The sequence below is a fragment of the Phragmites australis genome, chromosome 7 (assembly GCF_958298935.1).
Source record: "Phragmites australis chromosome 7, lpPhrAust1.1, whole genome shotgun sequence".
NCBI lineage: Eukaryota > Viridiplantae > Streptophyta > Magnoliopsida > Poales > Poaceae > Phragmites > Phragmites australis.
The window spans coordinates 34,624,875-34,639,494 of NC_084927.1; the positions used below are offsets into that span (position 1 = coordinate 34,624,875).

A 14,620-nucleotide genomic window follows, 5' to 3' on the forward strand; every position below is an offset into this window, starting at 1 on the left:
TCTATACTTAATCTATACTTTTATAAAATATATGAATTGTGGTAGAATCGATTGATCTCCACCGTCCACCCAAATTGATCAAACAGTCACCGTGCAAAGATTCTCCCCGTTCCTTCTTCCGAAAATACATTTAATCTTCCATTTTCGTCGTGCGTCGTCCCCCGCGTGGTTCCTCAATTCACACGATTCCCTCTCGATCTCGTTGTTCCCTTCCCCAAATCACGCTACATCGTTCCCCATCCGAAATCATGCCATCATTCTCCTCTCGATTCCTCAGTGACATCGTTGCCCTCCCTTGAGCTTGCTCGCCCGTCATCGGGATGGTGTTCCCGACATCCATCTCCGTCGGATCCGATCGTGTGGAGATGAGGGACGTGGCCCTCGGCGGCCATTTCCGGCCACGTGAAGATGAGGGACGGCGTCGCTTTCTTCGATCGTGTAGAGGTGGGGGCGCGTCGTCCCCTCCATCAGCTGCACCGTCCCCGACCACTCAAGCGTTGTCGTCTCCTTTGACCACCTCTACTGCTCCTGCGGATCCGGCATCCCCAAACCCGAGTACATAGTCCTCAACCGCTGACGTCTCTCTCTGATGGTGTAGCAATGAATTGAGATAGAAATCCTAAGATCGTCAATTCCCAAATGGAAATCCTTCTCCTGTCATGGACACATGGCATAAATCAGTAGCTGCCGTTAAAGTCTATGCCAATGTTGCCATATTGAGGAGTAATACACTCTAATCAGTATCAAGGCTAGACGTGAATAAAAAAATCTCTACATTAGACCTATAGCATTTATATGTCAATTTTATTATTTCCCATGTCTACTTTGATTCACAAGGCTAGAAAATAATTTCACTGTAATATACCTTTCGTCTCTTGCTCAAATATTGTTTAAATACATTATTGTTCTTGGTGCCTATATGATTAATGTGTATTAATTCCAGTCGACGGTTCTATACTTGTATAATCATAGATTTACATATGTTTAATTGATGTTTGTTGTTTTGTTTCATCTAAGTATGCGTGGACAAGTCATAAGGATACTTAGCATTATTTTGCATGTGAGTAAACTATCTTATTTTATGAAAAATTTAGCTTCCACCAGAATATTATTAATTTCATGTATGTTACACATACACACTAATAATATAAAAAGCACAAGTTGCTTCTTTCCGGTCCACTCCGTTTTGTCTACACAGAACAACCAGATTAATTTAATCAAACAGAGATCGATTGTATGCCATGTGTCCCATCTGACGGCTCAAAGCTTTCGGATCCATCGTTCCCTTCCCACTATAACAGTCGAATGCACACACCGATAACCACAATCAACATTAATGGCTCTAGTGAAGCATTAAACAGCTCAAATAAGATATTATTCCAATCAACATTAATGACCCTAATCAAGTATTAAATAACTCAAATAAAATATTACTCCCTCTGATTGCAAATATAAATCGTTTTAACATTCTCAACTATTCTCTAAATATAAATCATTCTCGAACTTCTATGCATTTTTTTCTCTTTTTTTCCCTTCTTACCCTTATTTAATAAACGATATCATTCTCACAAATAAATAAATTATCTTTTTCAATATAAAATAAATAAAAGATAATAAGATCATTTGATCTATTTTTTAATCTTTGTACACAAATCTAAGTATTTCATTCCATCTATTATTCCTACCATGCCATCTGATCACTCAGACAATCTAATCCAATCCCGTGATTTACATCTATCTTTGCTCTTTCTTCCCCAACCTCACGCATCGCGCTCCCGTACACCTGCCCTCTCCAAAGCATGACCACACATGGTCTGCTGGATGCCATCCCATCCCCACAAAGAGCTGTCGTCGGCCGAGAGCTAGCGAAAGTCAGGCTCATCAGACTCAACATGCATGCATTCATCTACGCCGGGGGAGATCACGGTCGTCGATGTCGTGGTGAATCATGTTGCCCCTCACTCCCTCACCTCAACGGGTCGACGCAACACAGTGTGATATCAAACATGTATTATAATAGTATCATATAACGAATACAACCATCTGTCACAAGAATTCGAGTTATATATTTCAAATCTAACCGAGAATTGCACGGGCCATTTTGCTAGTTAGTATAAGGTGAACAGCCCTCGCTAGTTACAATCCCTGACAGAATATATTGTGCCGTAATAATGCATTCGGCATCGCTGGGAGCAACCTAATCTAGTATTCACAATTTTACAGATAGCCAATTATATACATAAGCCCCTTTTGGGATGGACAACTTAAGGAAAATGAAAATTCAGCTCCTAGTACACCGAATTCCACCATACATATCTAGTTCTAAGGCAGCTCATGATAATGAAAATGGAAGATGAAAACCTGTCACTGAGAGACCAGCAGTCCTATGTTCTTTCAACCTAGGTGAACTGTGACCCTCTTGCGTGTTGGGAAGGATAACAAAGTGCCCAAGCAGGAGGCTATCACTTTTTTACCTACTGAAATTCTATCTAAGGTGGTGCATCAAAGAAAATCCCACACTGGTATTGATGACTGACCCTGATCACCATTCTGATTGTCGATTTGGGGAGTTGTCTCCACAAATTGCAACGCATGCATATCACCAGGATATCCCTGAAGGAGTGTGCAAATTACATTTCAGTAAATATGGCATCTAGAGAGATATGACTAGATAGCAAAATAGCAGATTTCTAACATATAGTGCATCTATACCTTGACTGTATGATATTGCTTTATAGTGGACAGGAAGATCAAATGCAAAGGGGAAAAAAGATAGGTGTATGTTCTCCACAAATGATGATAATAATAGTACAGAACTCACTTGGGTGAGATGACCATTCCCAGGAAATGGCTGCTGTTGCAGGGTTGAAACAGAGGAGGCCTGCAGGCACACGGAAACCTGAAAATCTTGATACTTAATCAACATAATAAGAAAATTAAATTAGAGACGAACACAGACCTGACCAAACTGATTCAAATTATCATGAAGGTTCTGTGAGCTACCAAGCCCAAAGTTGTGACCAAGTACATAATGTCCCTGCATGAGGAAAGTATCTGCTAATGCTTTTTTCTTTACTAGACCAACAAGGGTCATATGGTAATACTTGGCATCGTGCTTAAGAATTCACCTGCATTAATTGATCTGGGAGGAATGGGTTTGATGCATTCTTTGGCTCTGATTGGTTACTTCCTGGTGTAATATTCAGCTCTCCTTCTCTTGGTCCAGCCTCTGTTTCATCAGGTTGCCCTACGTCAATGGCAACAAAAGAAAATGTTTAGATTTACATGCAGAACATAAAAAAGTAAAGATAAGGGACCTATATACACACCTTTTCTTGCTTTCTTTCGCTTATTAGTTTCCAAATCATTTTTACGGCGAGCAACTTCACACTTCTTTCCAGTAGAACTCTGAGCTTCATTGCCACTACTAAGTAGATAGCCATTCTGGACCATGTGAGTTAACTGGTCCTTGATGGAAAATCCAGATGACTTGTCAGCCAGTGTAGATTGCAAAGTTGTTTCTACTTCTGCAAGAAGTTGATCTGACTGGCTTGCCATCAGAGCAAATGTCTCTATGTTCTCTGCAGCCTTGGCAGCAATCTTATAGAACAAGCGGCATAGAACTGAATAACGTCCTGGAACAGAAGATTTTGTGTCACTGTCAAAATTAAACTCAGCAATTTCATCCATTCTCACCAACTTTACATCTTTCCTCCACCTCTTCAGAAAATACTGTGCGGGAATCTCTTTAACATTTCTCAACTCATACACTTTTAATATATGGCAGCATACTAATCCAGCATTTTCAAATTTTTTACAAGTGCATGCAACTGTATCATCTAATGAGTCAAATCGCACAAGCTGGTCCTTAGTTTTGTTCTTGACGGTAACCATATATTCAGAAAGAGAGCCAAACTCCCCACAGCCATAAGCCATACAGTCCACACTTAGTTCATATTCCTTTCTAAATAACTCAAAATTTACTGGGGTATACAAATTCGCAGCCTGCCATAGAAATGGCAAAGATATTCTTGGCGCTGCTTGATTGGCTTGGTAATCAGCTTGCATCTCTTCTTGTCTCCTCTTCTCTCCTGAACTTTCAAAGAACTTCAGAAAAAGGGATATATCAGTATCGCAACCCAAGTACTCTTTGAGCCTAGTGCCAAAATTCTCAGCCTGTAGCATGCTTTTAATGTCCCCAGAGAATATTTGCAGACTGTATGGCAAGGCCCAGTTTTCCCGATCTTCATAAAGCTTAGTTAACCATTCATTCTCTTTAAGGTCGTATTTCTCCATTATCACATTCCATGTGTCAACAAACTCTTGTTCATCCTCGATATCAAATACACAGTGTCTAAAATCATATGTGAATTCTTCAGAAGTGCTAAAAATATCTGCTAAGGACTTAACAGTCTCCAGGTATATTTGCCACACACAGGAACGGCGAATAGTACCAGGCCAAGTGAGACTCAGTGCTTCCTTCAAAGGCGCAGATCGATCTGTCAAAATTACCTTTGGTTGTTTCCCACACATGGCACTCTTAAAGGTCTCAAGAAGCCACTTGAAAGATTCAACAGTCTCATCATACAGAAAAGCAGCACCAAATATGACCATTTGCCTATGATGGTTCATTCCTAGAAACAAAGCTAAGGGCCTGCTGCAGTCATTCACTTTGTAGATCATGTCGAAGCAGATCACGTCACAGAAGTAGTGATAGTCCATGATTGATCTTGCATCAGCCCAGAAGACATTAGCCGCTTTGTCATTTTCATCCACCTGAATGGCATAATAAAACGAGGGATTGTCACTCTTCATTCTTCGGAAATAATCCATCAGAGCTCTGAGATCCCCTGATTTCATATCTTTTGTAGACTTGGACCGAAGATAATTCTTGTACCCTGGAGGAATGTTACTAGCATTTTGGTTTCCAGGTTGAACCTTGGTCAGCACTCTCTGTGACTTCAGCATCTCAATATCAAATGGTGCAGCAAGCTGGTGATTATGATCCTCCACAAATTCCGTTACTCGATATTTACCAATAGGTGTTAACTTAATAGCTATTCGTGCAGGGCAACCCATCCTTGTCTCTGGGCGAGGCCTCTTGGCCTCATTCTTCGAGCGAAAGCCCTCCCTAGAACAGACATAGACCCTTGACCTAGTGGCACTTTTAGAAGTTTTGTCCCACCATCCTTTTCGTACACTAAATCCCACATTTCCTGCATAACTAACATAATATTCGTATGCTTTTTCTTCATTCTCAAAAACCATTCCAACTATGGGTACTCCTCCAGCATTCGAGACAACATCTGGTGGCAGTTCTGGCTCTTCTTCCAGCTTTTCTTCGGGTTTATCTGCAGTCTGGGGGAAAACAAATGCTCTTACCAGAATAGAAATGCAGATGACTATATAAGCTCATCTTTATACCACAACACAGAAGCATCCATATCGTTAACACAAATCTTCACCTCTAGTAGTACTGTGCAAAGTTCAATATTGTGAACTTGGGATCACTGCGACACCAGTACAATGACCACTAATCTCCACATAATCTACTACCTACTACGCATTTATGCAGTCAATATACCCCATACTCTAGACAGTAGACACTGAATCAAACCAGCTCAATTATCCACATTTTGGACACCTGAACTGTAGTGCATTAATGCTAAGTTCTCTCTAGATAATGGCATGGGAAAATTCACATCTAAATTAACCTATATGTAACGTGCAATGCCAAGTGGTTTCCCGTTCTTAAGAAACCAGATATCCCGGACTGTACCTGCACGTCCTCCTTGCCGAGGAACTTCCCACCTGCCCCCCTTCGCCGCCGCTCCGCCAGAGCCTGCCGCGATGGGACCTGCACGCAGCAGCAAAAAAGTTGACATTTTTAATCCAATTTCGCTCTCCCAATCCAATAAACCCACTAAATCGAACACCCATCATGCGAATCACACCTTACTGGCCGCGCGGTTGACGGCCTGGCGGCCGCTCCGCTTCTGCATGTAGCGGAGGATGATGTCCCGGCGCTCCTCGTGCGTGTAGCGGGAGACGCGGATTCCCAGCTCCCGGAGCAGTCGCGACGGCTGCGCCGGGGGCGCCCCCGCCTTTCCCCCGTCCGTTTCGTCTCTGGCCTCATTCGTTTCTTGGCCGCCAGCCTTGGGCTGGCTCTTGGGAGCTGCGCGCCGCTTCTTGGAATTGGAAGAGAGGTCGAGGTAGGTGCGCACGATGTGACAGATGCGGGGGGTCGGGTGGCGACGCTGAGCGCGCTCCTGTGATGGGGATGGGGCTTGTTCGCTGGCGGCGGCGGGGTCGCCGGAGGTGGAGGTGGTGGCCATGGTGGTGGATTGGTGCTGGGATCGGACCATCGGAGGATGAATAGGAACAGGAAGCCGGGGAGACGAGTGGAAGGGGTGGGTGCATGACATGTGGGACCTCGACCTCGGTCCTTCGGGGAAATTAAGTGGTGGACCGTCCTGTCAGTCAGACAGTTCGTGTTCTATCTTCTCTTCTTCTTTTGCTTATCTTTTTTCTATTCTTTTTTTTTTTCTGTACATCACAACCACGGGAAAAAAATGCTCAAGTGTACATCACAAGTTCACAACTAGCAGTATAAAGCATCCCATGGATATGGTTAAGATCGAGCGATCAACAATGGAATGAATTATCCAACAAAAATTCACAATCACTTTATCCATCGGACAGAAACAGAACTACAGAACACATGTTCCGTAATTACATCAATTTTGCGTACACTTGGCAGTTTGAACAGCGGCAAAGAACAGTATTATACAGCTTTCTACAAAGGGAAGACACACCTCAAGGGATTTGCAACCGAATTTACAGCAGGAAGACATGAAGTGCCAAGGAATGTGAATGTATGCTTAACTACACAGACCAAAATTTCGATAGTTATGGATTTTTCCTTTTCAGTTTCAGCTCCCCAAATGCATTGACTTCTCGAAATGCATTATCAGGTCTATTTACATCAAATTATTGAGGGATGAACAGCTCAAATTAAGGTGGCCTATATACAGACATCTCTCAATTTGATATTGAGACCTGTGAAAGAACAGTGTTTATTCCAACAACTTGCTTTCCTGGAAACAAACGGCATGAAATTGACATGATTAGCACACCAGAACTTTAGATTCCTTGCTCATGAGACAAGAGTGGCGAAAGAACCTGCTTGTTTAAGAGAAAAATGAGCTGTCTGTGACAGATGTTCATGAATGATTGCGATTAAGCATATTCTGGAAAGAAATGTATAAATCTTTGCGCTCTGTTCCAAAAATCTCTTCAGCTTTTGACAGGGTGACCTGCGGAAATTAATCAAGTGAAAACATCACATTTGCATATTTTGCGGACATCAGTGAACTGAGCCACCGTAACTGTGAAAATACAGGTAAACCACACTACCTCTCGAGATTGTTTCTGAGCATTGAACTCCTTGATGTTCGCCAAAAATGCTCCAAATTGCTCATACGGAAGTCTTGTCCTGGGAGTTGAGGCACTAGTGTTAAGAGAGAAGCAAACTAATAGTTGCTGCATAAGGTGACCAGAATAGTAGCCAACCGTGCTTGTCGGAAGAATTCCTTTCCATCTATACGAGGCCGCCCTGGAAACAGGAAAAGTTAGTGTATGTATCATCAGCAAGGTCCTAAACATGAATTTGATTTGCACAGATAAATTGTCACTGTCCGGAACCTGTGTATAAGCGGTGTTGAGGAGGAGATGTAGGTGCTGAATACTGATGACTTGACGATCCTTGCCATGATGAAAATGCCGATTGGCCCTCAGATCGAGTTCTTGTAGGAGAAGTTGGACCAGATAAGAACTTGGGAGATGGTGGACCAGTTGAATAAGCTCGAGGGGAACCACCGGAGGACGAAATCATAGGTGTTGAACCAGGAGTTAATTTTGGAGGCATGTATGGCGTGATTGAGAACTGGTATCCTGTAAATAATTTCTATGTAAGTGGCTGCACTGAAAATAGAGTTAACACGCTGATATAGTTTAGCTGCTCAGTAGCGAGAGTGAATTACCTCCACCATGGGCGGATTCAGTAATTGTAGATCTGCTGGAAGCATCTGAAGAAGTGTGACTGCTTGAAACTTCATCTATCAAGTCAATTTTTTTTAAATGAAAAAACGAAATCATTTATCAGGCATGAAGTTATGGCTATTACAGTATACTTCAACAAAAGATGATATGAAAGTTGCAGGGATGTTGAACAGCACCTTTCCAAGATGGGACTTGGGCAGTCAAATTATCTTCTGCTGCATGATCCTGACCAGTTTCGGACAATTGCTATGAAAATATGCAAATAAAATCATTTGCCAACACAAAAGTTCCAGCAGAAGAGAAGACTTAAAACGTAACAAGAAATATTGACTAGGTGGGAAAGAAACATTTTGATCAATAAAACTCACCAACAAATTATCTTCACTCAATGATTTCATCAACTGCTTCTTAAATGCCTCCAGCTGCAAAGAAAGAACAACCTCCAATAATTTGATAACCAGCGAAGCACATTTTTTCATGTTAAATAGAAAAAGAGTTTGACAAATTTCATGCTGACAAGAATACCCTGCCAGGATCTACAAATGTGTCATTCAAGAAAATAGCAAATAAACAGTTTAAGATTCATCAGAGACCAGAGTCACGAAAGAGTAAATGTTGCCTAAAAAAGGTCACAATCAACGGTTCTAGTTTCCACATCACAGTGTGCATGAAACTGCAAGGTAGAGTAACTGACAGTAAAGCAGTCACCGATCCTGTTCTTAGTAATATTGAATCAGTTTCCACAAATCTGGGTTGACAGTTTGACATCCCTAACATTTCGTGTTAAATTTGAAATTATTCAGTCCCCGCAATCTTCTCTAGAAGTTCATCAAGTTAGTCTGCTACCCAATCTAAATGCTGCAGCAAACTTTATCTTTTTTTTTCAACTAAACCAAATCCTTTGCCATATTAAATCTGATAGATATAAATAGACGCAGTCAGAATTTTGCAGCCCAGCCTAAGTTGAACCATCTGGCCGGAGTCACAAATTTTCTACCATGTAATCTAGAGAATCACCAAGAAGACCAATCATAGTCTTCCATCACAGTAACCATCAAAACTAACAACACTACAAAAATTACACAAACTATCCACTGCGATGAACACTATAGACAATAGAGTGAACAAAATTGGCTCCTTCCACACCAGAACCAACGCTAGAAACACACATCTCATCCAAATTCATAAAATTTCAATGAACCCTTGGCCCATCGTCATCAAGTGTCCACAATCATGGTCACTGGGAGGCACGTGTCTAACATGAACAAGCAAACAACACTAAAAAGTACAAAGCTTTAATCGAAGTCCTCCACAAACTCCACCCAAGAAACATTAAAAACACACCTATCCTCAAAATTGACAGGCCTCCCAATGCAGTCATGCTAAACCCAACCTTGTAATCAGAATTGAAAGAATTTGCACTAAAAGGGGAACTGAAAAGTTAGTAAAAGCCGCACCTTTGCCAAGTTCCTCGCCAGCTTCTTGGCCGTCGCGGCAAGCGAGTCCCTCTCCTTCGCCAGCTTCGTCTGCACACCAAGAATCAGAGGGTAAGAAGCTAAGTACAAATCTTAATCCTCCGGGAACAGGAATTCCGGCGACGGCGAGCGTACGTTATCATCAAGAGCGGCGAGGAGGCGTGCGTCGGAGTCGGCGAGGCGGGCGCGGAGGCCGGCCTCGGCGCGGTCGCGGTCGGCGAGGTCACTACGGAGGCGCGCGACGTCGGCCTCGAGGCGGGAGACACGGGAGGCGATGGCCATGGAGGTGATCTTGCGCGCCACATCCAGCTGCTCGTACGGGTCGGTGGGGATCACGGCCAGGATCTCGTCCGGCAGGTGGAAGTCCACGCCCGCCGCCGCCGCCTCGTGCCTCGCCATCGCCGCCGTAGGGGAGGGTAGGTAGGTTAGCTCCCGGGCGCGGTGGTCGCCGGACGGCCGGCGTTGGCCAAGAATAGAAGTGGAAATTAAAGTTTTTTTTTCTGGTATTTTACTTCTTTTTTGGATGTGAGAACATGTGATTTGTGAGGGGGATCGAGCTGGTTGGCTGTGCACTGTTTGGTGTTCCAAAACCATTTTCTCACTCTTGCTTCCTTTTTCCATTTGTTCCTTTTGAATTTCTTAATAATTCCTTTTCATTTTGTACTCCGTATTAGTTAATTTTTAGTCCGTAGGAGTTAGATCCGTTCCTCTCATGATAAACAATGGTTAGTATCTTTAAAAGATAAACAAGGGTTAGTAGCAATGACAATTATAACATATAGAAAAATACAAGTAAATCTGCATTTGTAACTGTAAAATTCTTATAGCTTGAGCTAATTCCCTTCTACTTTGTAGGGAATCATTAGAACTGAATCACATATAGTTACAAAACACATATAGGAAGGTTTTTTTTCTACTTCTGATGTACATAGGATAGGTCTGGTAGAGTTTCATCTGATTTAAATTTAATTCTCTGAAGGAAATGATTTTCTGAGGGAAGTGATTGCGTGATTGAAAATGATTCTCTAAGGTAAATTATATAGAAGAAGTGATTCTGTGTGAAAAATAAATCAAAAAAATACTTTTTTTAGCCATGGAATCACCTATAAGCTAAAAACTGAAAACTGATGTTTAGTAGAGCATCTAATTTCACTCTAAGAGCTCTAACAAACAGACACATACCCCCTCTAATAGATATTCAGAAAGAAGTATGTATATCTTAAAAAATAGTATACATATCTTAGAAAAAATATATACTTCAATTAAAAAGAAGTACACATATATAAAAAGTAATATATATTTAAGTTATAACTGGATCAATTATAAATCAAGCTGGAAGTATATAGTCTCGAAAATACAGATTAGTTATATATAATATGAATACTATGAGAGTCTTTTATGTAGAGAAGAAGCCTCGTCCAATTGGCCATTGGGGGAGGAGAGACCCAAAACACCATTCCCCTTGTAGAGAAACGAATGGGCCATCCTATGCAGGCGCAGTCTAGTAATGGCTAGTGAGTAGTAGCTCTCATGTTAATTTGGCTAGCACGGCCGCGCATGCGCTGCAGAGTCGCGTTGGGAGGGATTAATCCCACATCACCGCTTTTGGGAGAGTTGCACGGGGATGGAGCCCGGGCGACGTTGAGAAGGCACACAGTTGTGTGGTGAGCATAAAAGCCAATTATTCTTTCGTCTTTTACTAAAGAATAACATGTGCCCGCCGCAAATTGCAGCACACGCCTATTTTATGGAGGGGATTCTCCTATTTTAGGAATGGCCCCACAATTCAAAACCAATGTTTTTGTTTAATTATGATTTATACTTGATTTTTTGTAAGGATGTTTTTTGCGGGTTTGCTTGTAAATGTGCTTTGGTGTATTTGTGTCCCCGTTATTTTCGTTGAAACTACAACGTACGTGATCTGCCATTATGTTGTTGTAAACATGCAATTCAAGAACACTTACTATGGTAACTTTATCATATTTGGTTATTTGAAAATGATGACAAGATTTGGCATGGCACCAAGGTTCATATAAGCTTTTCCTCGCACAAATAAAAAGTCCATACAATCGAATCCATAAAGTGCACAAGTTCGACGAGACTAAGGTCCAGCCCTGCAGTAGACTGCTGAGTGTTAGCTTGTTCTTTGTACAGCAGCGACGTTGCCATCATATCCCTCCTCTTCATCTTCTCCCCTCTCCTCCACCCCTACTTTCCAATCCCTCGCCTCTTCATCTTCTCATCTCTCCTCTTCCACCACTACTTTCCAATGGAGGTGCCCCCTAGCGCGTTGGATCTGCCACTGCTTTGACTTGAGGATTATTATCACAATAACATTTCAGATCCTGAAACCTGCATCACGATGTGAAATAAATAGTGAATAACTATGCGGACTACGACTGAAAAATTGGCTGTGACAAAGGATCTGCAAAAGCCCAAATGGAACCTACTTGAACTTACTTGCGAGACAATGCTGGCTGGTTCTGTTATTATACACTGACTTCCGACCAATGCAAACAACCAATAAACAATAGTTCATCCGAAATAATTCAACTAAATATGAATAAGTGGCACCTCGGTTAGTAGGGATCCTGTCAGACTATACACAGACCACGTTTTGAACTTATTGTTCACTTTACAGACCGCACACCAACAGTTTTGACTTTAAACTTATACTGAGGCAGCTCGTCCTCTTCATCTTCGCTCGAATCATCTTCAACCATGTCCCATTTCGAGTAATCAAGGCCTGAATGACCCTTTGGTTTTGGGATGGCCTCCCAACCCTGTGGGTTTGAAGACAGAATGGAAGAAACCTCAACCTTTTGAGGTTCAGTCGCAGGTTTTCTTTCGAGAATCGGTCCATTTGAAGGTTTGTTCTCGAGAATCGGTTTAGCTGCAGGTTGGTCAGGCTTAGTGACAGAAGTCTCAATCTTCTGGTCTCCTTTGGAAGGAAGTTCTTCTTTATCTTCTTCGAGACAGAGGGACTCTTCTTCGCACTCAGGAATTGGGGCCAGTGACTTCACAATAATACAAAAGATGAGCGATAAAATATGTCAGCCAAGTAAACAAGTCACGGAACAGCTTGAATTGTTTGAGCCAATCCATAAGAGTTTTATGGGATGACAAATGGAGTACTGTGCTGATGAGAAACAAAAAGGTTGACAAGGGTCTTTGATTAATGCTAATGCAACCCATTTCTTTTCATATGTTATTTCTGTACTTTCTCTTATGTATTCAAACGATTTTGAGGCAAGTTCTTCTTGAGGTGATACGCATTTCTTGAAAAGAAGGTAAGACAAAGTGAATTTCATGAAGAAAGCGAACAACAAACATACCAGCTGTGTTTTCAGCCGTGCATGAAGATTTCGGTATACTTCAGATGATGGATTTATTTCGACCAGTCTATTCACATCAAATAGAGCCGACTGGTAATCTTTCAAAGTGACAAGAGTCTGGGCACGCAACATGAGAGCTCCAGCATGCTCTCTATCCAACGCAAGGACCGATGTGCACTCTTCTGCGGCCTATACCAGATATACTATATGAAGAATTCAATGCCGAGAACAAAAATGATAAATATAGAAAAAAGAACAATAATCGGCAATCAACTTATTCCAGAGAAATACTGACTGTTGTTTTCATCACCTACTCAACAAGGGCCACAGAGGATCAACTAAACCATAATTTGACCCATTACTAGCTAATGCAGGTTTCCAGCAGGATTCTGCCATGCACAAAGTAGACCATCAATTAAGCTACTATTTGGTCTCCTGACCATCAATTAACTTCCCTCCAAGTAGATCATTCACTCTACAGAATATGGAATGCGAGTCTATCGAGTGTATCAAACTAGAAAACTTTGTAAAAGCGTTACATCAATTAGATATATTCTATAGTCATTCATCAATTCGCTGTTACTAGTCACGACTCACAAAAGCTAAATTGCTCTGTGCCCAGTCTGTTTTGTACTACTGCTATTTTTGGGAAGGCAACACCAAACAGTTCAGTCCAAACAGTATGCTGGATTCAGTTGCATCTTATTACAACACTAAGAGGGCCAGATTGAAAAGTGTACGCGGTGGTCACAACGGTATCTGTCACCTACAACCAAATGCCTGGCAGCATACGTTTCCCTCAAGATTGGAACCCATCCATAGCCCTAACCAGACAATCTTATCATTTTTACCGAAAAGACAAGTAATCACAATTAGCAGCCCTAAATCGCCGGTATCCTTGAACCCGCGACCAAATAGCCACGCCTGGCAGGCTAAAAACCGAAGCTTTACCCTAATCGGCGCTTCCAAGCACCAAGGGACGCCCAAACCCATCACCGAAGCAAAGTCAAATTAAACCAACGACGTAATCGTTCTTTGAAGAAACCGGCGATGTCATCCGCGAAAGGGAAACAAAGGGAAGCAACAGGAGACCTTGTGGAAGTCCTGGAGCTTGAGGTAGCAGGCGGCGCGGTTGCTGTGGAGCGCGATGCGCTGCGCGGGGCCCCGCGCCGCCGCCAGCGCCGCGGAGTAGAGCTCCAGCGCCTCCCGGTGGCGGCCGCCCCTGTAGAGCTCATGCGCCCTCTCGACCGCCGCCGCCGCCGCGCCCGCCATCGCCCGCGCGGAAAATCCGGAGGCGATTTGGTGTTCCAACGAATCGGGGTGGGTTCGGGGGAGGAGGATTCGCGAGTTGCGATCTGGGGGGATGGATAATCACGAGGAATAGAGGAGGCGATGGCGAGCGGAGGGGAGGTTTGAATGTGGGTGGATGACTGGACGGTAGCGGGTTGTCGGGTTGCTGCCCGCGAGGAACACGGCGTCCGGGTTTTATCTTCTCTTCTCTCTCTGAGAATTGACGGATTTGCCCCCCGTTCCTAAACCTCGAACCTTCCTCATCCAGGCATCCTCACTTTCTGTAACCTCTAAATCATCTCAAGCACATACCTTAAAACTTTATTTTTATAATATTATTACAACGCTCTCTAAGACTATTATATTATTTCTTATTTTTTCATCTCCAACAGCTATCATATTTTTTGCATTTCTTTATTATCCTCTTCTCGTATCAACAAACATACTTTGCGAACAGTG

At 42.6% G+C, this 14,620-nt stretch overlaps 3 protein-coding genes and 1 non-coding gene across 7 annotated transcripts; 1 reads left to right on the forward strand and 3 right to left on the reverse strand.

Annotated features, from left to right (window-relative positions):
• Positions 1-2,044: 2,044 nt before the first annotated feature.
• Positions 2,045-6,528, reverse strand: LOC133924978 (protein FAR1-RELATED SEQUENCE 5-like). 2 transcript variants are annotated; one of them, XM_062370747.1, is made up of 7 exons: positions 5,955-6,528; positions 5,780-5,857; positions 3,330-5,358; positions 3,129-3,247; positions 2,960-3,037; positions 2,822-2,881; positions 2,045-2,613 (listed from the first exon to the last, which is right to left on the reverse strand). In XM_062370747.1, the coding sequence occupies exons 1-7, from the start codon at positions 6,423-6,425 to the stop codon at positions 2,503-2,505; spliced, it is 2,946 nt and encodes a 981-aa protein (XP_062226731.1). In that variant the 5' UTR covers positions 6,426-6,528; the 3' UTR covers positions 2,045-2,502. The 2 variants fall into 2 exon arrangements, 1 of the variants encoding a protein (XP_062226731.1); XR_009910870.1 differs by having other exon boundaries at positions 2,534-2,613; positions 2,960-3,054.
• A 100-nt stretch (positions 6,529-6,628) lies between these two features.
• LOC133924979 (uncharacterized protein At4g15545-like) lies at positions 6,629-10,056 on the reverse strand. 2 transcript variants are annotated; one of them, XM_062370749.1, is made up of 10 exons: positions 9,672-10,056; positions 9,519-9,587; positions 8,430-8,483; positions 8,238-8,286; positions 8,043-8,117; positions 7,705-7,953; positions 7,573-7,615; positions 7,417-7,495; positions 7,183-7,316; positions 6,629-7,097 (listed from the first exon to the last, which is right to left on the reverse strand). In XM_062370749.1, the coding sequence occupies exons 1-9, from the start codon at positions 9,933-9,935 to the stop codon at positions 7,224-7,226; spliced, it is 975 nt and encodes a 324-aa protein (XP_062226733.1). In that variant the 5' UTR covers positions 9,936-10,056; the 3' UTR covers positions 6,629-7,097; positions 7,183-7,223. The 2 variants fall into 2 exon arrangements, with proteins under 2 accessions (XP_062226733.1, XP_062226732.1); XM_062370748.1 differs by having other exon boundaries at positions 8,238-8,307; positions 9,672-10,054.
• A 1,134-nt stretch (positions 10,057-11,190) lies between these two features.
• LOC133925729 (U5 spliceosomal RNA) lies at positions 11,191-11,311 on the forward strand. The gene has a single exon (XR_009910997.1). It is a non-coding gene; the product is annotated as a U5 spliceosomal RNA (small nuclear RNA).
• Positions 11,312-11,491: 180 nt separating this feature from the next.
• LOC133924980 (uncharacterized) lies at positions 11,492-14,322 on the reverse strand. 2 transcript variants are annotated; one of them, XM_062370750.1, is made up of 4 exons: positions 13,964-14,322; positions 12,872-13,060; positions 11,997-12,553; positions 11,492-11,888 (listed from the first exon to the last, which is right to left on the reverse strand). In XM_062370750.1, exons 1-3 carry the CDS (start codon positions 14,141-14,143, stop codon positions 12,167-12,169), a joined length of 756 nt encoding a protein of 251 aa, XP_062226734.1. In that variant the 5' UTR covers positions 14,144-14,322; the 3' UTR covers positions 11,492-11,888; positions 11,997-12,166. The 2 variants fall into 2 exon arrangements, with proteins under 2 accessions (XP_062226734.1, XP_062226735.1); XM_062370751.1 differs by having other exon boundaries at positions 11,987-12,553.
• Positions 14,323-14,620: the final 298 nt, after the last annotated feature.